Source organism: Nothobranchius furzeri, chromosome 10 (assembly GCF_043380555.1).
Source record: "Nothobranchius furzeri strain GRZ-AD chromosome 10, NfurGRZ-RIMD1, whole genome shotgun sequence".
Taxonomy (NCBI): Eukaryota; Metazoa; Chordata; class Actinopteri; order Cyprinodontiformes; family Nothobranchiidae; genus Nothobranchius; species Nothobranchius furzeri.
The window spans coordinates 43,939,560-43,962,088 of NC_091750.1; the positions used below are offsets into that span (position 1 = coordinate 43,939,560).

The window sequence follows — 22,529 nt, forward strand, 5'->3', positions numbered from 1 at the left end:
TAAGAATCCTTCTGACAAGCTTATGCATGTTGTGTGTGCTCCCTATACCCATGTTTCCTCTCATCCGTGTAATACACATAACACGAACCATTCCACATGACTATACTATTTTATGTTATGTATGTTACTCAAACTGCAGTCTACCAACACGTTCCAATAGGAATTCTTCAGGAGTGATTTGCCACTTCCCTAACCCCCCCCCCCCCCCCCCGTCAGTAATAACCAGATTGCTCTGACTTCTGCAAAGTGAGCTGCCCTGATAAGCCTCGTCTACCGCGGATTGGCTACATGCCAGGTCCAATCTGTCTGCCGTCTCTGTATCAGCAGGAAAACAGTCAACCAGAGCAGCGGTAGTGTAATCTGACTGAGCCCTTGGGTTAGCAACCAGCACGTCACTTAAAAACATTAACAAGCCAGCAATCAACCCCGAAGGAGGCCGCCCACAGACGTGAACACCCATGAGCTCCAGTGTGGATGATTTCCGATCAGAACTGCACAGTTGGTCAGTTTTGCACAAATGAGCTGCTTCTGAAAAGTGGCAGCGGTGGAAAGAGGACTTATTACGTTTCAGCAGTTGGTGTCCGTTCTGAGAGGCTCTTCAGCAAGGTGCTTTAGCAAGAAGATGGGGGCTCACTAAAGCCCAGGTGGTTCCCAACCTGCTGAGGTTGTGAGGTTACCAAGAAGATATTTATAAAAACTACATTTAGAAAATCCCACTAGGTGGAGGGGCTGGGGTCCTCAGGGAAAACGGTTGGGAAGTTCAAGATCCAGACCAGACGGAACCCATAGGAGTCACTCCAGAGAACCTGAACACACACACACACACGCATACACACACACACGCACAAGCACACACACACACGCACACAGGCACACAAACGCATGCGCACGCAAGAAAGCACACACACACACACAAACACACACACATGCACGAACGCACACAGACACACACACGCACACACACACACACACAAAACATGCACACACAAACACACACAAAATTACTAAGAGGCTTTTGTTCTATATTTTTTGTAGATTTTCACAATAAATTATTTGTTGGCTCTTCGCTTTTGTACGTTGAATATTTTAGGAAGCACACATCTGTGCTTTGTGTTTTCTAAGACTGAAGAGTCTAAATATGAGGCTTTGTTGTTCAGCACGCAGGCCTCTGACCGTGGGAGGATCAACACGAGCACTTAAGGAACAAGGTGAAATCTGTCAGAACTACAGATTCACCAAGGTCACTCCCATTTCTCACATTTTACAAACAAACGGGTGTCAGCTGCTTTTAAAGACATTTTATTATTAGAAATAACTCATTTATTTGGTCTGAATTTCCATTCTAACCATAGTTATCCATCTAAAAGGCGTGTCATTGTGGAGATAATGATTTATAATTCAACACAGAATACAAAATGAAAAGACTGTTGTGGTTCTGCAGAACGCTGATCCGTGAAAGGTTTTACTCATCTCTTTCTTTAGCTAAATTCATGATTACTTAAGTGCAGGATTAGGTTTTACTATGTTGCAGATGATGATTAAGGGAGAGAGAAGGTGGCTGGTGTAACAATGTTCACAAAAACCAGACAGGTGGACTGATAAAAATTTGGTTTTATGTCCTGCCCTAAACGTTAGACTCACCTTCAGTTTTAGTTCTATTTGGGACGTTGTTGCTGCATCGAGCCTTTTGGCCGTGACTGACGGATGTTTTACCCTCCTGTTCGTGATGAGAGACAGGCTAAATTCCCTTCATAACCAGCTAACAGGTACGGGAGCCTGCAGCGACCAAAATTCATCAGAAACTACTGAGTATCGTTAACTAATTGTTGATATGATCAAATTTTACAAGATTCCCATTGTCCGTAATGGGAAAATCACAGGCCCTAATAAAGAAATCAGATTCTGTCATTTCCACGTTCTCGTTTGAGTCGGAACAGTTTATAAAACACAAAGATGTTGTTGTAAATAGTTTTGTTTAAGCCCTAGGCCATTTTTTTTTATATATTTTTTGAGAAATCTGATCGAAAATGGCATGCCGACACTTTAATGAGTATATTAGCTTTTTACGTGGCTTTTGTATTAACCAATCACAGGAAGACAAACACCGTAAATCAGAAAATGATGGAATGTGGCGCCGGAGATTTGAAAACACTTTTGCATGTAGAGTAACGCCGGGGACTCACCGGGCCGCCGAAGCGCTGCAACATGGGGACCACCTTCATTCGGCGCCCTTGTTATCCTATTCTATAGACCACATGGGCCGCCGAAGCGCCGCGCGCCGGCACTCCATCCCTCGCTGTGCAGCGATCGTTTTGGCGTCTGCTCTATTTTTTTCGCGAGCCGCAGGTCAACCATGTCAATTCTGGCAGGAAGCCAAACCAAGAAATAAGAGGCAGGCTGGTAAATTTAACAAAATAGAGCATTTCAAAATAAAATTCCGCAATAGTCAAATGTGTTCGTAAACAGACACTGCATAAAAACCACACGAGCACACACAGCGAACTTGTGCGTGTGTGTGACCACGTGAAGGGGGTGTGGTTTTGGGTGTCTTTCAACCGGAGCAAACAGGACAGAGAGGCAGAAAGTCGTAGGCCAGCTATAAACAACTGGTTCACACCATAGGTTCACACACACACACACACATGCACACACACATGCACACAAACACACACACACGGACACACTAGGACACACACACACACACACACACACACACATGGACACACACGGACACACACACACACACACACGGACACACACACACACACACGGACAAACACACACAAACAGCAAGGGGGAAGGGGGTGTAGAGGACAAGAGCAGAGAAAAGGCAGAGAGGAAATGGAGGACACCAAGTGGTTAAAAGAAAAACTACAGCTGAGCCGAGGCGCGCCTCGACCGGAGCGGAGAAACATGCGTCTGGTCTGAACTGAGGAGCAGCGAGCAGCGGCCGAATTTCGTGAGCGCTTCACCTCCCTGCGCTTCGGCGGCCGGTGTGTCCCCGGCGTAATGGAGAGAAAGCCTGGGCTTCCATTTAAATGTCTGCTTCTGTGGACAGGATCATATCGAACTGTTGCTGCTGTGTTTTTCTCGATACGTGTGCTTGGCGCCTTTTTACATCCAATTCATTTACAGCCTCGTTGTTGGGGTTGGGTGTTGTTGAGGCAGAAAACGTTGATTCTATCGTTTAGATGAGCGTGTTCCTGTTATCTGTGTGTGCAGTTAGCACATGTTAGTGAATATTAAACATGTTTTTGGAACAACTTCGGAACAAACCGGTACCGGGTCCGTCGGGTTCTGTGCTTTTCTGTGTCAAAGCAGGTGAGCTTATGACTCAACAGACCCCCTTAGGCCTGAGCAACAGGGTGGACAGGCTGAGGGACAAAACATAAAAAAGCAAAGCAAAAAGAGAAGAAAACACAACACACTGGTGGGTGTGTTGTATAAGCATCTGATTTAATGATATTCTTTAACTATGGTGAATGTAGGACCCCAGGAATGGACCGGATTGCTAAGTGACTTGTTGGTTTTGTTGCTGCAGCAAAGCTTCAGTCCTTTCTGCTCAGCATGTTTGTATTTGATGACAAGAGCTTAAGGTTGTGCTAATCCCTGTTAAATCAAAGAACTGGAACACGCAACGTAAAGTTGCCTTTTGGGCTCTGAAATGACTGTTGTCTGTAAACCTGCTGTATGTCTGACTCTGGCAGCAAAGCAGGAAACGACCAGAAGATAAGAGTCATTCAGGGAAAGGCAGCTGCTGCACAGACCATAAAGTTCAACGTATACAAGCTGATAATTGACTTCAATTACTAGAACAACTACAAACAATCCAGGAAATGCTTTCAGTGGCAGACTCATCCTCTGCTTTTAGCTCATTTCTGTTTTGCATCTCATAGCCCAGCCTAGATTATAATCAGGTTGCAGCCTGGCTATTTAGAATAATCTGGGACAATCACAGGAAAGGACAGCCAAGCTACGGACCATCAGTGAAAACAGTGTCCCTGTTTTTTGCTGCACATCCCAGAGCCACACAGAAACGTTTGCAGCGCTGTGTCAAGTTCCCGTCTGAACTTTGCTGGGGTTCAGGCTGGAACCCACCGCAGCCCTACAAACCTGTCACCTATGTCTGGCATTCTGACAAACATCTGAGGCATTCACTTACGTAGAGTAAGGAAGCAGCACTGCGTATGCTGGGCTCACACTCAAGCATGACTCACAGCAGAGCCTAAAGAGCTGGGACCGTTTGGGCACTCTTCCTGATCTTATTTGACAGAATCAGGAGATTTCCTTAATGTTATGAACTCTCTTTAAGTAATTATTCATGCATGCATGAGCGCAGCTTTTTTACAAGGATGGTGAGAAAGTTGCAGCGGGGATAAAAAGTGCTGAGATCCATGATCACGTCAAGGTTTAATTGATTTGTCTACTGCCACCGATATGTAACAACTCCAAACAACCACCCAAAGTTTACCACAAAGGCCCCCTGAAGGCATCGCCTCACAACAAAAGGCTAGATGGTCTGGTAGCAATCTGCTCATCCAGTCAGATGAATGGAGACGGTTCTTCTGTCCTTACTGGTGTCCTTTCAGCAGCAGAGTAGCTGGTAAGAGTTATTATACAAATGTTTCCCTTGGATCCTCACATCCACCCTGAATGGCTCCAGTCCACCTGGTCTCAGGTTGCTTGTGGAGCTCCAAACTATCAGTCAATGGAGCAACATGATAATCTCATCTGGAACATCTGGACCATCGTTCTACTCTTCCCTATGAGGCTCAGACTACACATCAACAACACAGACTTCCTGATGACGGTGAATCAGACCAAAGCACCCCCCATGCCCAGCTGCTTCTTCAGCTGGTCTTGGTACAAGAAACCACCGCCGGCATCCATTTTACCACTGGAGCCATGGTCCTACCAGAGGTCATCATCAGCAGAAAGCTCTACAGGTTCTCCTCAGGTGAACTCAGCCAGCCACAGCCCAGGCCCTGCTGGTGCCAGAGCAAGGGCCTAACACACACCTGGGTAAGCCCCAGGGGACGGACACCAGCACAAGGAAGTTGGGGAGCCAGCTGGAGAATGAAGGGACAGAGTCTCCACTAAGACCCGTAAAACGCGAGTGCTACATCCAGACACAGTGAAACGTTCTAGTCCATCACAGACACAGAGCCCCATAGAAAGATGAAAATCAAATTAAAAACAGCCTTCCACTTTGTGAGTCAAGATGACTGAGGACAAGGTCGTTAAAAAGTGACAGTGTGAAGTAGACCTGTCAGGCTTTTCTAATCCTAGAGTTTCACCGTCAGAAGCTAATGCAGCAGATAGGTGTAGGAGACTATTTTCATGTTAGCCTACAAGTTCAACTCAGAGTGACCCATTATATTTCAAAAGTAACTAGTAAAGATGCCGTCTCAGTGGCCTGGTGGTAGAGTGTCCATGGGACTGGGACAGCAGGGTTCTAATCCCAGTTGGGTCATACCAAAGACTTTAACAATGGGACCCAACGCCTCTCTGCTTGACACTCAGCTCTAAGGGTTAAACCACCAAATGGTTCCCGAGCACAGCCACAGCTGCAGCTCACCGCTCCTCACGAGGATGGGTCAAAAGCAGAGATGTAACGTCACCAGTGTGAGATGACTAACGGGACTTTAACGTTAAAAAAGGATTTCTCAGTGAACTCGGTCTTTAACAAACCTGTGTCTCCCTGCAGCATCAGGCCGGTTGGTGGTTATGTCGTTTTCCTACATCAGAGGTGGAGATTGGAGGCTGATCTGGTCTAAACTTGTAGCTGAGGCATTAACCCTCTGGAGGCAGGCGTTGCAGATGTGCAACGTTAAAACCTACCTACCTGGTTACTCCATGTACGTATTTCATGAGCATTTTTTAACTGAGAAGTACCCCTGAAGGACTTAGTTGTTCATCCTTTATCAAAACTTATTTTGAGCCTGAGAGGGTTAAACGTGTCACTTATGGATGCCTGCAGCATCATGACGTTCATAATGAATGAGCTGCTGCCTCTCTGGTCAGGGCACGTCTCTCCTCAGATGTTCTTGTTTTTAAAGACACCACATATCATTTACGTACACTCAACAAAAATATAAACGCAACACCTTTGTTTTTGCTCCCATTTTTCATGAGATGGACTTAAAGATCTAAAATTCATTCCAGATACACAATATTACCATTTCTCTTAAACATTGTTTACAAATCAGTCTAAATGTGTGATAGTGAGCACTTCTGCTTTGCTGACATAATCCATCCCACCTCACAGGTGTGCCACATAAAGATGCTGATCCGACATTATGAGTAGTGCACAGGTGTACCTTATACTGCCCACAATAAAAGGCCACCCTGGAATGTGCAGTTTTGTCTCACAGCAAAATGCCACAGATGACACAAGCATTGAGGGAGTGTGCAATTGGCATGCTGACAGCAGGAATGTCAACCAGATCTGTTACTCGTGCATTGAATGTTCATTTCTCCACCATCAGCCGTCTCCTAAGGCGTTTCAGAGAATATCAATCAATCAATCAATCAATCAAAGCTTTATTTATAAAGTGCCTTCCGCAACCCTGTCAGGAAGCCCATGACAGGAATTTGGCAGTACATCGAACTGGCTTCACAACCGCAGGACCTCCACATCCAGCAGGTTCACCTCCAAGATCGTCTGAGACCAGCCACTCAGACAGCTGCTGAAACAATTGGTTTGCATAACCAAACAATTTCTGCACAAACTGTCAGAAGCCGTCTCAGGGAAGCTCAACTGCATGCTCTTCGTCCTCATCTGGGTCTTGAACTGACTCCAGCTCATCACCGTAACAGACTTGAGTGGGCAAATGCTCACATTCGATGGCGTCTGGCGCGTTGGAGAGGTGCTCTCTTCACGGATGAATCTCGGTTTACATTGTTCAGGGCAGAGGGCAGACAGAGTGTGTGGTGTCGTGTGGGTGAGCGCTTTGCTGATGTCAATGTTGTGGATTGAGTGGCCCATGGTGGTGGTGGGGTTATGGTATGGGCAGGCATCTGTTACGGACGAAGAACACAGGTGCATTTTATTGATGGCATTTAGAATGCACAGAGATACTGTGATGAGATCCTGAGGCCCATTGTTGTGTCATACATCCATGAACATCACCTCATGTTTCAGCAAGATAATGCACGGCCCCATGTTGCAAGGATCTGAACACAATTCTTGGAAGCTGAAAATGTCCCAGTTCTTGCATGGCCAGCATACTCACCGGACAAATCACCCGTTGAGCATGTTTGGGATGTGCTTGACCGGCGTATACGATAGCGTGTACCAGTTCCCACTAATATCAAACAACTTCGCAGAGCCATTGAAGAGGAGTGGACCAAAATTCCACAGACCACAATTGACAATCTGATGAAACGCTATGCGAAGAAGATGTGCTGCACTGCATGAGGCAAATGGTGGTCACACCAGATACTGACCGGTTCTGAGTCCCCAGACCCCCAATAAAGCAAAAAACTGCACATTCCAGGGTGGCCTTTTATTGTGGGCAGTATAAGGTACACCTGTGCACTACTCATGATGTCAGATCAGCATCTTGATGTTGCACACCTGTGAGGTGGGATGGATTATCTGAGCAAAGCACAGATGCTCACTATCACACATTTAGACTGATTTGTGAACAATGTTTGAGATAAATGGTGATATTGTGTATCTGGAATGAATTTTAGATCTTTAAGTCCATCTCATGAACAATCAGAGCAGAAACAAAGGTGTTGCGTTTATATTTTTGTTGAGTGTATTTTACCAGTTCGTTGTCCAAAAACAAAAGTTCTGTTCATTTCCGAGGAACGCGCCTGGTTTTCTCTGCTAAAACAGTTTTACAAACATTAATTATTCTTCTTTCTAATTTGTATGAAGTCAACAGAAGCATCAGATCTGAGTTTGGTTGCAGCTCCGGCTTTAATCTGAGTGAGCAGCCTTTAACCAGCAGGCTGCCCAGTGCTGTTACTGACCACTCCTGCTGATGATTATGAGTCAGTAAAACTATCGATGCATTTCCTGTTTCCTGTTAAGGACAAGTGTTTGGATGCTGCTGAGAAGGTTTGTCCAGCAGAATCACCACCGGGAAACGGTCGGGAACACCTGAGGTTGCCGGATGACTCTGCTTATTGCCTCTGGTTATTTTTAGATAATAACCGCCCTATTGTTACAGCCTGCTAAACAAAAGATGAATCCAGAGCGATTGCATGGCTGCCACTCGCTGCCTCCAGCTTGTTCCTCTCACGACAGCGGCTCATCGCCTCACTGTCACTAATGAACATTCTAATTATTTCACTAAGCTGACAACATGCAGCAGTTTGATCGATGGCGCTTACTTTTGACCTATTGATGCCCTGCATCAGCATCCAGCAGGAGCGCTGCCCTGGCTCTTCCTCCCTCCGGGGACCATGTGATCACATGAAGATCATCAAACAGGAAGCTGTGCTGCCCAAAGCCAGTAAGGAAGCGCATTACCTCCAGTTCAACGACAATAATGTCTCCACAAAACAAACAACCAAATTGGACCGAGATAAAGATGGGCGTACCACTTCCGGGAACTCTGATCTCAGCAGTTAGACTCTTTCTGTGCCCGAGCCAATCAACAAAAGCCTGTGAAGCTCACTTCTGCCACGTGCTTCTGCGTTTTCTCCCTGCTCGGAGGCTGGCTCGGATTTAAGGTCTGCGGTTTATTTTATTTGCTCATCTTATTGACATTTGAAGCATGCACATGCTGTTGCCATTTCTGGTTCGTGAGCATGTCACGCTTTTCCTTTCAAACCTCTGCAGAGCCTGTCAGGGGCTAGAACACCAGAACAGAGTCCTGAATCCTGAACTGTGTCCAGCTGAAAGAATTCCTGTCTCAGGAGGAGAACCGACACACCCAGATGGTTTTTCTCTTGCATGACTTCAACACCCCCACTCTGACCCTAGCTAGCTCATCAGCAGGAGACCCTTTCATCTCTGAAGAGAACAGGTGGTTATGATTGTTGTTTCTCTGATGATGCGAGGCTCTCCGCCTGCTCGTGTCTTCCGTATGGAATGCAGCATTTGCTGAAACAACGTAGCCAGGTTTGGGAGCGACGCAGCAGATATTTCTGGTTACGCCCGAGACGCCACTAAAAACAACCACCACCCACTCCTGCTCAGCTGTTTTAGGCCATTCCACGGGCCATGTGGTACTTTTCATCCCTACGAAGGCGTTTGGATGCTCGTCTGTTCAAACCAGTAGCAAAAACAACAACAAGAGTCTAAACAACAACCACACAGATCCTCTAACCCTAACCCTAACCGGTCCCTCTCCGTTTGCTAGCCTCTGATTTACTCCACCCCTCACTGTCTCTGCAGCAGAATGTCAGACTGGATGTGACTCACCCACAGGGACCAAACATGTTATTCAGAGTGCTTCAAACATTTGCTTGCTAGCTTTGGACGGGTTAAAAAAAAAAAGCAGACAACAAGTTCCTCCTTGGAGACTATCAGCCGTTTTAGCAGAGTGGGCCGCCTTCTGCCCTGCTAAATGGTTAGGGTTATACCGGCGCAGTGGGTGATAGGCTGCCTCAGATGTGACATAAAACAGATCATATAATAGGCTGCTGCATCCAGAGAGGTGGTTCTGTTGTTTCTGTTGTCAAAGCACAGCGTTTAAAATCAGCAGCAGCACGTCCGCTGCGCCGCTCCCCACAGGTGTTTCTCATAAATGTAAAAGCAGTGATCTCAGATGTGCTCAGCACTAATCCACGCTGAGCATCTTCCAACTCCCGCAGTTTGTTGGCAGAAAGCTTCCAGCAGAAGTTATTTTTTCCCAAAATGTTTCTTTTGGAATATTTTAGCCAACATCTCAGGTAGAGCACCCCCCCCTCCCCTCCAGAGCAAGCTGGATAACCCTGATGACAGCTGAGAGGCTCGCAGCTGCAGCCTTGCCGGGTCAGAGCTGTGAGGCCATTAAGACCATCGCTGCTCTAAGAACGCCATGAACTGAAATAACAAGCTCGTGTCTCAGATCCAAGTGTGGCCTGGGTCCCGGTGCACTCAAACACACTGTGAGAAGCATAGAAGCCACATTAAAGGCAAAACTTGTTTAAAAACGCCAGGCTCTCTAATTACAGTCAGCCCTTATTAGGAATGAGCGCCTATCAGTAACAATTAGTAATTCATACACAGCTTGTGGCGAGTCCAAGTCCAGTCATATTTGTCCATGTCTAAAGACAGAGACCATGATGGTATGGCGCGGTATGGGGGCCAAAATTCAGACTACTGCCCAGCAGCAGGAGGCTATAGAAGTTCCGAAGCAAACTACTGATCTGATTAATGATAAGCTGGCGCCGGTAACTGAGAGGCTGGCACTGCTTACTGAGAAGTAGCACCTTTACCGGCGTCACTACTAGATATGCTAGGGACTAGCTTCCCTCGGCTGGTCATTGACTGGATCTCACACTCCCTCTGCTGTCTATTAGCATGGATAGGCTAGCGTTAGCCTGGACGGGCTGGTGTTAGCATTGGAGAGGCTGACCATTAGCATGGATAGGCTGGCGTTAGCATCGGAGAGGCTGGCCACTAGCTGGATTTCCTACCTCCTCGACGGACCATTAGCATGGATAGGCTGGCGTTAGCATCGGAGAGGCTGGCCACTAGCAAGTCTCGGAGAGTCACTTACTCTATAAGATGCAGGGTTTTTTTTTGTTTTGTTTTAACTTTTATTAAACGTATGACATACGGCAAGACCTGCAATCACAGTTGCTTCTTTGACAGAAGACAACAGTAAGTTTAGTGCAACAAAACTATTGTTCCCCTAAGGGAAATGATTATCAGACACATTTTACATATATAGTTTTAATAAAGATAACATCACAATTTTAATAATTACTAACCTGTAATTCAATACAAAGGATTTGAAATCCAGAGATGAAAAGTACATATTAGTTAGCTCTGGCTTTTTCTCTGATATGTGCAAGAAAACCAAACTATTTAAAATGAAAACGCCATCAATTAATAGAATGGAGTTAACGCAGCACCTGATCAATGCTAACAGGCTGTCAGCTTTACAATATGCTTAAAGTTAATCTGTATAACAGTGTGTTCTCTCAAAGAAGCAACTGTGATTGCAGGTCTCGCCGTATGTCATACGTTTAATAAAATTTAAATAAAAAAAAACCCCGCATCTTATAGAGTAAGTGACTCTCCGAGACATGCTAGTGGCCAGCCTCTCCGATGCTAACGCCAGCCTATCCATGCTAATGGTCCGTCGAGGAGGTAGGAAATCCAGCTAATGGCCAGCCTCTCCGATGCTAACGCCAGCCTATCCATGCTAATGGTCAGCCTCTCCAATGCTAACACCAGCCCGTCCAGGCTAAAGCTAGCCTATCCATGCTAATAGACAGCAGAGGGAGTGTGAGATCCAGTCAATGACCAGCCGAGGGATGCTAGTCCCTAGCATATCTAGTAGTGACGCCGGTAAAGGTGCTACTTCTCAGTAAGCAGCGCCAGCCTCTCAGTTACTGGCGCCAGCTTATCATTAATCAGATCAGTAGTTTGCTTCGGAACTTCTATAACCTCCTGCTGCTGGGCAGTAGTCTGAATTTTGGCCCCCATACCGCGCCATATGATGGCTCTGCGCCAGCTCCCCACTCCAGAGCAGATCACCATGAATACCATCCAAACTCCAACCAACAGGCCAGGAGATCTGCTCCCATCAGAGACTCATCTCAGATCTCTGTTGGTCTGTCTTCATTTACACAAGTAAAAAAATCTGACATTTTTTATGGTCAGTGAACTCAACATCACTGGAAATAACCAGTCAGGATGTGCACTGTGATTACTTCAACTTTCCTAATTTTCATGTTAATCGGGACTTTGGAGAATAAAGCTGGATTCTGTTTCTGTATTCATAATAACTGAGGTGAGACTGGTGTCTGCAGGTCGCAGCTGCACGGGAACTGCGGTGCATGAGTAGGCTGAAGGCTGAGGGTATGGAGCAGCAGGAGAGAACACCTGATCACGGAGAAGCCTCGTCAGGAAAGGCTCTGTTGGTCTGGAGGGGAAACTCTCTGATGCCTCCTGCGTGGAGCTGACTCCCAAACCAACAAAACACAGACGGGTCACTGACGCTCCGCTTCTGCGTGCGTCCGAGACGCGTTAGTGTGGCTCCTACAGGTGTTTAAACCTCCAATAACAGCAGCGGAAACGCACCGATGCTTTCTGACTGGAGGGGTGGGGGCTGCCCGGCTCCTCCCGCGGCCAGCCCGCCGAAGGAAAACCCGTTATCTCACATCAGTGCGCCTCCATCCCGTTACTGAACCGCAGCTGCATGTTTAATTCACCAAACTCCACAGAAAGTTTCTGTTCCTTCGGTAACACACACACACACACACACACACACACACACACACACACACACACACACACACACACACACACACACACACACACACACACACACACACACACACACACGCAGCGTGGGTGTGCTTAGAACATGAAAGAGTTAATTAATAAATCAACTACTAAGTTTTTTCGATGGAAACACCCTGAACGCGTGTCTGATCAAAGTAAATAATAAACAAATAAAGTAAATAAAATAGATCTCTTTAACTCAGCAGGCTGGGTTTACTTAGCGGAGCTGCGCTCGGAGTTTAGCGGTAGTTGGGTCCGGTAGTTACTGATGTTTTCCACCCAAACCGGGCGGATAAAGTCCCACCGTAGCGGATACAACGGGACAGACACGTCCTACACCGACGGTCGGAGCCGGACCAATTCTCTCTACTTACAGTGAGTTAAGAGGAGAGTCAGGAGGAAAGCCAGACGCGATTTCGCCATCTTGGTCTCGATGCAGCGCTCGGTGTGTGTGTGTGTGTGAGCGGCCGTGCATGCGCACAGTAACGTCTACGGCTCGGTGAGGGGGGTGGGGGGTGGGGGCAGAGAAAGAGAGAGAGAGAGAGAGAGAGAGAGAGAGAGAGAGAGAGAGAGAGAGAGAGAGAGAGAGAGGAGGGAGGGAGGGAGGGAGGGAGCGGGGGGGGGGGTCTATTATAATGGGTTTCCATGGTTACCCAGAGCATCACTCACACGGACAGGAATGCCTGGGCCTAGCTGACACCAGCAGCTTTTATTCCCGGCCTCCCGTTAGGATGAGGAATCAAACCAGGTGGTTTATTCTAGTAAAGCTGGGTTAACCTTAACCCAACTAGCCCTGCTGGGTCCTTCTTACACAGGCAGCGCCTTGGACTTCAAGATAAATGCAACAAAACCCAATGATAGGATTGAATACTCACTCGTTTTTATTTCAATTTTTTAATGTGGATAAAAAAATTAGATTAAAATCTATAAAAAAACGTTTTCTTTTTTGTAGGTTGAAAAGCAGTTTATTAGAATTATATTAAAAATGTAAACAACTGTATTAAAGTTATGCTTTGTGGAAAATTCTGAATTTCTCTTTAGTCAACATGAGCTAAATCTGCACAGGTACACCCAGCTGCTCGTGTAACCCGGTCAGATATGTTCCTGCTGCTGTCTCAGTCGTAGTTGTAATATTTCCCTAGTGTTCACTAAATACACACACACACACACACACACACACACACACACACACACACACACACACACACACACACACACACACACACACACACACACACACACACACACACACACACCTGATTCATTACATATCTGGGTGTTCCTAGTTCTCCATAACAAAGTTGTGTTAGATGTGGAGATGACCTCATGGAACAGAAATCTACCAGACCTAACGCAACACCAGAGACGACTGAGGGCAGTGTGACGCCATGTTTTCCTTAACCATGGATGTTTTCTTCCTACTGACTCTGTTATGAATGTGGACACATGGTGGTCACAGTAACTAAAGCTCCCCTGCGTCGTTGGTCCTATCAAACTCAAAGCTCTCCTGCGGTCGGCTTACATCCAGTAGTTTTCTCCCACTGACACCTGCTATAATTCTGCAGTGACAGCTGTTGCAGCCTGGGAAATGCCTCCCAAAACATGCATATGGCAGGCAAGTAAACAACCTCTCGTAATGAACCATAAGAGGGTTAAATAAGATTTGTGAGATGCGTGCAAATTTAGAGCACAAATACCTCCTATCTGTTTGTGCTCTGTGTGAGTGTGAGATGAATTTTGCTTTCATTAGAGAAAACTGTGATGCTCTCTTCATTAGTGCAGCAATTATATCTAAATATAGCCATATGTCTGATTATGCTTGGGTGCAGATGAAATGTAGTAATTATATAATTCATGCTTATCTGTAATTCAGAAAATTAGCTAAAATCAATCAAGGGAAGTAAAAAGTGCCAGGTTACTTTTATCTGTTAAGCTAAAATCAATTCATCCCAATCCAAAATAAACAAAATAAAGACAAGTCTCTGCAAAACCTAAAAGAATGCATCCATGTAAAGTTGGATAAGAAGTAAAGATGAACCAAAAAATAAAAACATTTTTTCAGAACTCAACACTTCCACTTGAGGAGCGACTCCTTGTTACGTCATTCTTCATTTCAAATCCTTGATCCGGAAGGTTAACATGTGCATATTTCTAAATATTGTGGGTTTTCTGCAGGGGCCCTATCTTTGAGACACAGAAACACTGAGTTTTACTACAGACACTGAACATGTTGGTGTTCCTTGAAGCCAAGCAGATGTGTTGGACAACTCCCTCTGTGAGGTTGGGTCTACTCTCTGCGTGTTTTCAGAGATAAAACAACAAAAGCTGTGGAAGTGTGATCCCCTTCTCTTCTTGTCAGAGAAAACAGAATGAGACTAAAGGGCTTTCATGTCCTCTGCTGCCAGAGCCTGTGGGGAAATGACGTAGAACTAAAGAAGCTAGATTCATTGCACAAGTTTAAATGAGTACAGAAGACGTCAAGGCAGATTCACAAAGGAGCTAATTATTACTGTTCTTGTTGCTGCTGTGCGTATATTTATATTCTAATTAGCATGCCACACCATGTGTCTGATTTTGTGAAAATGCTTGACAAAGTGTGTTTTTTGGTTGGCTAAGCGCCTTCCTCAGTAGAAATGAACGCACTGGGGGTGAATGGAGACCCATCTAAAATGGCAGCTGGCTTCCACGGCAGCTCCAATGGGCAGCGACAGCCAGTCCACGGAGCGTCTACATATGCATGGCTGAGATGTTCTCTGCTGTTTCTTGGACGCTAAACCAACAACAACCTTCCCTGTCATGAGAAAAGATGGGTGAGTCCATGAATGTTACGTAGATGTGAAGTAGATCACCGTCAATTATCTATCAGAAGCTAATGCAGGAGATAGGTGTAGGAGACTATTTTCATGTCCCGCCTGCATGAAAAACTCAGAGTGACCGACTAAAAACCAGAAATAGTCATTAAAATGTTTTTTTCAGTGAACTACGTTTTTAATTTAGAAGAAATCAAAGAGTGGTTGTAAATGGAGCTTAACAAATCTAAGAACATTTTAGATAACTTTCCAGTTTTGTTATTAAATGCAGCTTCCACTAAAGGGTTTGGTAAGAGGTACTGATAAATGGGTTGTATCGCTTGACACTGACAACTTTAAACATGTATTCGATGTGCTGCTGTTGTTTTGTACTGTTGGCCTAATAGACGGTCTGCAGCAGGAACCTTTCGATAATTTCAGACATTTGGATGGTAATTTAAGCCAAGTTAACTATGCTGATGATGTGAAGTAAGTCATGCTAAAGTCAAGCTAAGTCCAGTCAAGCTGTTAACCTCACCAATTCATCCTGATTTTCCTGCAATAATGAAACTTTGATTTGTTGCCCTATTGGGCCCAAATCTCCTGAACATAGCATAGTCATTTTCATCTTGGACTGCTCTTTTTCTCTTGCTGTCATGGGGAGGGGGGGGGGGGGGGGGGTGATGCACCTTTCAGTTGGTTGCCGGCCGCCGTAAAACTCTAAGAAGAAGAAGAAGAAGACCTCAAGGCGGGGTGATTACTACAACTCGGTAGTTTTCCAGCCTTCCAGTGATGTAGTGTTTTTCTTGTGACTCTTAGGATTATCTATTTTTGCAATTTGTTGTGTTCACACCTGCCTCAGGATTTTGGATCTTCACTGGTGCAGAAGCTTCTCTGGGTTCTGTTACTCACCTGGATACTCAGCTTCTACATAAACCTGGTGTTCTCCTCCATCCGCTCCGCTCACCTGCTCTCCACACGCTCCCTCTCCTGGACCTACTCACCTGGACACACCCTGACTCTAGATCTGCCCTTCCCCATACCTCCACCTACCTAAATCCCTGTAAGTCTTTTCTCTGCACCTTCCCAGTTAAGACTTATCTCTCAGGACTCACCTTTATCTGCTCTCCCCCTCAGACGCTGCGCTCCGTACTCCCGTCCTCCACTGGAATTTCCAGTGCGCCTTATATTCTCGTTCTGTAAATAAACTTATCATTTTGTTTAAAACCAGTGAGTTGTGTTGTGATTCTGCATGACCTGAGTTAAACGCCTTCCCCAGATCATGACAGGAAACACCAAGGTGCTGATTAACATCAGCAGCAGCATCGTCTCTCCTGCCTCTCCTACAGCCTCCATCCACTCTGTTGCAGACTGTGAGAACTTTCTGTCTTTCTTTGTGGACAAAGTCAATAAGGTTAGATCTAGCATCTCTCCTTCAGCCTTATCGCCGCCTCTCCCGACTCCAACCAGGCACATCATCCTAGATAGCTTTGCTCCTGTTTCTTTGCCTGAGTTAACCAAACTAGTTAACTCTATGAAGACCTCTGCATGCCCCCTCCACATCTTACCCTCATCTTTGTTTAAAAGTGCTTTTCAGTCCATCGGTCCCAGCGTGCTCTCTATAATTAATGCTTCTCTGGTTTCTGGTCAGGTCCCTGCTTACTTTAAGAATGCTGTAATCCACCTGCTTCTTAAACCGAGTCTTGACGCCTCTCTCCATAGCAGCTTCAGACCCATCTCTAAACTTCCGTTCATCTCAAAGATCTTGGAAAAGGTTGTGGCTAAACAACTCACAGCTGCTCTTGATGAACATAACATCTATGATAGCTTCCAGTCAGGTTTTCGTAGAGCTCATTCTACTGAAACAGCTCTTCTTAGGGTCTCTAATGACCTTCTGACTCACAGTGATGCAGGGGACTGTTCTGTTCTGGTCCTGCTGGACCTGACTGCAGCCTTTTTTCGCTCGGACGAGGACCAATCAATGGAGGGTTCATTCACTGACCAATGAGCGGACAGAATGCTCCGTACATCTCCGAGCAAACATGAAGGCGAAGTTGATTATTATGTTTTATATAGTAAAATCAGAAGTAAGATTTCACATAACTCTAGCAGCACCTTGTGAAACATCATATCTACTGCTTTTTTAACTCTGAACCGCTTAAATAACCTTAATTCCCTCCAACCTGACACAGGCAAACAAAACAACAGAAGTTTCGATTTTGCCATGGAACAGAACGCGTAGACGGCTTTGCTGCTGCCGCGGCTCGCCTCCCGTGTGTAGAGCCCCTTACATGGACAAGCACCACCATACATTGGTGATCTTCTCAGTCCCTACACCCCCAGCAGGTCCCTGAGGTCCAGTGATCAAAGCCTACTGGTTGTGCAGCACCAGGCTAAAGACCAAAGGTGACAGATCATTTGCTGCTGTGGCCCCCAGACTCTGGAACTCTCTCCCCCTGAGCCTGAGATCAGTGGACTCAGTGGTCTCCTTTAAAAAGCAGCTGAAGACTCACCTGTTCAGGCTTTGGTGTGACCTTCACCACCCTCTCCTTATTCTGCTCTTATTCCACCTTATTCGAGATCCATTGATTTCCCTCTTTCTTATTCATTTTCTCTCTCTCTTTCTTTAACTGATTTTACTCAGAATGTAGATAGTTTCTCAATTTAAACATATTTGAAATCATTTTTTGAAAGAATTTTTATACTTTAACTTTTTGTTTTTGTCAAGTGCCTCGTGATTTTTCTCTTGAGAGGCACTACATAAAAGATAGTTTTCTTTCTTTCTTTCGTTTCTTAATGATCAACTTTGGTATGTGAGGTTGTGATTGTAAAGTTCTGTTAGAGTTGTGTGTTAATTGTGTGTTTGTATTCCTGATCTCTGACATTTCACAGACGCTACAAGTGAAATGGAGTTCGGACAGAGAAGTAGCGTAACGTAAATCACAGAGACCAATCCAATCCAATTTTATTTGTATAGCGCATTTAAAAACAGCATGTCAGCTGACCAAAGCACTGCACAGAGTTAAACCTAAAAAGCCATTCAAATTCACATACATAAACATAAAACACAGTTAAAAACTGTCATAAAATAGAAACACCTAAAATCAAAACAAAAATGAAAACAGCCAATAAAAACAGAACAGAGGCACAGCATAAAAGAACGATCACTGGCCAAAAGCTAAATTAAAGAAATGCGTCTTTAGGCTGGATTATACTGTGCCAGTGAAGAAGCCTGGCATACCACTAGAGGGAGTGCGTTCCAGAGTCTGGGGGCAGCAAAGGTCAACGCACGCTCCCCACGAGCTTTATACTTCGTTTTAGGGACTTTGAGCAGTAGATGGTCTGCAGACCGTAGTGACCGGGAGGGGATGTAGGGGGTTAGCAGCTCTGACAAGTATAAGGGGGCTAGACCATTCAGAGTTTTGTAGGCAAACGTTACAACTTTGTATTGTACTCGAAAGTGCACAGGAATCCAGTGTAGATCAGCCAGAATGGGAGTGATGTGACAGCGTCCATTTGTATTTGAAAGAAATCTTGCTGCGGCATTCTGGACTTTCTGCAGACGATAGAGGACAGATACATTTGCAATGATAAGAACTGAGTTGGAAAAGTCGAGTCTGGAGGTGAAAAAAGCACGAATAACAGATTTTAAGTGTGGCCTCTTAAGAATGGGCTTTAAAGCGTCAAACAGACAGCATCAAACATCTCCAGTAACGTAAAATAATGGTAGTTTTCTCAGCAACAGTGGTGCTAGCGATTCACCAAAGTCATATAAAGAGGGATAACAGTGCAGCAAGCCTTTTTCTGAATGTGATTTTAATATCTAACCACATTTAGTGTCTCTGATGTAAATAAGATTCATATTTCGCTTATTGAGCTGTAAGCTGGGCTGCTGTTTATCAAATCTGAGTATACAGGCATCCATGGATCATCCAACCAGATGGTAATTCCTAATGGCATCCCAATGGACCTCTTTTATTGCTGTCAAGCCAAGTTAATCCCGCCCTACAAACAACTGATGACAGTACCTTCAGCTCAGGTCAGTACAACAAGGCTCGCAAAAAAAGCACAATTTGTCCTCAAAATGCAGGTAGAAAAACATGCTTAAATTCAAAGACCTCGAACGTTAAAATGGTCTTTTTTCAGTCTAAAGCATGACCCTCCCATCATCAACATGCATGCAAGTGGTGGATGACAGGAGCAGAAAATACTTCAGTAACAAATAAAATGAAATAAACCTAAAAGTGTACAAAACCAGAAATAATTAAATAACAGCTGAAGCAGTAAAGATAGGTCCAACTGGGATTGTACAAAAAAAATCAGCCTTGGAAGCAACAGGAAGGACAGACAAACTGACAGCTGACAGGAGCAGATCTGGAACCACAAATGCAGCGTTCAGAGAGCTGAATGTGAAGTGACAGCGGAAAGGAAAACTATAATATAAGAAAAATAAAAGACAAAAAACAAAACCAAAGACAGCAGGAAGAGACAAGGTCTGCACTTATTCAGCAGAGATTACTGCTGCTGCCACCATCCTACCATCAGCTCCGGTTAGGCTTCACTCAGACCAGAAACAAACCAGAGCTGTTTCTATCATCTAACTCTGAGAGGAGGTCGAGGATGGGACCTTTATCAACCTGTAACAGTCTCGTTTGCAGAGCAGAAACTAATGGAACAAGTCACTCCGCAGGTCTGTCTTTCAGGAGCTTTATCAGCAAGATGTCGCCTCACCGGTGATGGACATGAAGTTTTCTTATCAGTGCTTTTCAGAATGAACGTTCTCCTGAGCCTGTGAGCTTTTTAGCGTTCTTCACAAACGTGGAGACATTTCTGTGACACTGCTTTGTGAGTCACGCAAATAATAAGGAATTTGTTTGGTGCATTTCATTACACAGAAGAGTGTGGACATACAGATATGATACAACTAGTGGTTGCTATGGCAGCAACACATTTTTATCAGGACTACTGATGTCCAACCCTGGTACTGGAGGTCACGTATCCAACATGTTTTAGTTGTTTCTCTGCTCCAACACACTTGATTCAATGGTTGATTCACCATGCTCGGAAGTCTGCAGCTTGATGAGCAGATTAAAATCAGCAGCGTTTCAAGACAGATACCTCTCAAACATGCTGGATAGTGACTGCCCACTTGGCCAGAGATGAGATTCATGCTAGTTGGCTGGTTTACCCAGATAGCATCACAAAGCTGCAAACCGCAGCTTTCCACTGAAAGCGTGTGTGGCGCATAACGTAATAGACACATTTTATCTGTTTTTTCCTTTCCACTGGGATCTTTTCAGACATGAATCAGTAGTGAAAGCGTTTCATGCAGCTGGACCTGCAAGGTCATGACATCACTAGAGAAGAACCACACGTGATTTCAGCAGTTAAGTTTAAGAAAATAACTAACCTTGTTTCATACAGTGTGTGTGCCCATGGGCGCGTCGGATAGGGATTGTGGTGTGGAAGAACAAAGTTACAATTCAGTGGCTTTTGAGGCGGGGTTATGCTTACAAACGAGGACGTAAGTGTCCCATTACATCCGGGAACTAGCCTGGCAAGACATCCTATATAAGTAAATATATAGTCTGACCAGTCAAGTGACCGAATCTGTGGTTGTCTTTCAAACTGCCTCAGCATGCTATTGGGCAACAAACAACGTGACGAATCACCGTTACAGATGTTAGTCAACAACACACTCCATCGTACACTGTTGAAGAAGACACAAAAACATTTTTTTTCTAAATAAAAGGACTTAAGTACCTCTATCTGCTCTTCAATGAAAGTAAAGCCCAAGTCTAAATAAAATTGATGGCAAAGCCGTTTAAAATGAGCCACCGCTCGGGGGGCAGGGGCAGGGGTTTTTCTGGTTGCAGTCTCCCTGGGGTCCCTGGGCTCTGGGGCAGCTCCTGGATCTCTGGGATTTGGAGCTCCCTCCATCTCCTACACATCTTTTGGCGGGGGGGCAGATCTGTGGCGCTCACACTCTATATTGGACGCTCCTAGAGAGAAACCTTACATATACAAGCGCGTGTACACACACAGGTGCTCACATGATGCTCTCATAAGTATGGACTTGGGCACATTCAACACATGTCTTAAGGCTGTGGTTGGCACTAAATGCACTGTGATTTATTATCATGATTGTTCAGTAAAACAATGTTGATTTTATATCTCCTCATCTGGTTGACGCAGTGATAGCTTGCTCCTGTTGTATTGTTGTGTGTCCCATTTCTGCAGGTCTAGAAGCAGACTCTTGTTCATCATTGATTGTTTATATCTGTGGACCCCCCCCCCCTCCCCCCTCTTTTCCTTTCTCTTCCACCTCTGTCTCCGTGTCTGGTCGGAATCACAAAGCATCCAAAAAACAAAAGCAATAAAATTTTAAGTATCAGGCGTGAAAGGAAAGACAATGGAAAATGTTTAAAGGGAGGAAAACATAGACCAAAATGGAAAATGGAAAAAATGGGAAAATAACTCATGTCAGAAGAGGGGAGGATTTCGCAAATCCAGTTAAAGGTAAGATTGTTGAAAATTTTGTGTAAGGGGCCGCCATGTCTGTGTTCGCCTTTGGCCCCCAAATTGCTAAATCCTCCAGTGACTGAGATGGTGAGGGTCTCCGTCCACCCGCCCAATCATCATTGTGTTTGTAAGTGCATTACCGACACCTCTCTCTCCCTGGCTGCAGCTGAAGTGTGGCGGTCAGAGAGCCTCACACTGTTGCTCAACGTTCGACAAGCACATAGTAACGCACAACTTTCCGTCCTCAGTAACGGTAATGGCGTTGCAACAGTGGGGAAAGTAATTAATTAGATTATTCCTTTACTCAAAAAAAGAACGCCGTTATTTTAAACGGAGTTATTCCCATCACTGCCAGTAGCTGAAGGCTAGCGTTGTTTTGTGGTTAGCATTATAATGACAAATGTTTATATACTGCTGACAGTGGGTTGGGCACAGATAACTGGTAAGCTACATTAGACACCCCAAGTAGCCAATTCAACTACATTAAAGTAAATGTGGTTTTAAACTCAATTGTCCCTAAAGTGAAAAGACCAATTCAGCTAATAATGAAGAATTTAACAGTTGGTCTTCAGACATGGCCCTTCCATGTACCTTGCTGGCCGTTCTGTATGTAATAAAGCAGAAATGGAAATATGTGGGTCAGAACAGGGTCATTATTAAAGACCATGTAGTTCTGGAGGTCCTCAGAGCAGCACCATCATCTGTACCAAAGAACATGGTAATTGGTGCCTCAATGCTTAACTTTCCTGTTATCATTCATCATCTGACAGTGTGATTGATGGGGTAAACTGCCTTTGCTTGACTTGTGTAAACAAGCA

General features: G+C 45.0%; 1 protein-coding gene and 1 long non-coding RNA gene across 2 annotated transcripts in view; one reads left to right on the plus strand and one right to left on the minus strand.

The window, feature by feature from the left end:
- The window catches only part of jam3b (junctional adhesion molecule 3b), a 35,979-nt gene extending 23,097 nt beyond the window's left edge, over window positions 1-12,882 (minus strand). Inside the window, exon 1 of the mRNA XM_054730483.2 lies at window positions 12,775-12,882. Within this exon, the coding sequence (XP_054586458.1) occupies window positions 12,775-12,823 (49 nt within the window). The 5' untranslated portion in view covers window positions 12,824-12,882. The remainder of the gene's footprint in view (window positions 1-12,774) is intronic.
- Window positions 12,883-13,054: 172 nt separating this feature from the next.
- On the plus strand, window positions 13,055-16,520 carry LOC139072209 (uncharacterized). Its single transcript, XR_011521801.1, has 3 exons — window positions 13,055-15,210; window positions 16,052-16,252; window positions 16,327-16,520. It is a non-coding gene; the product is annotated as an uncharacterized lncRNA (long non-coding RNA).
- The last annotated feature ends 6,009 nt before the right edge of the window (window positions 16,521-22,529 follow it).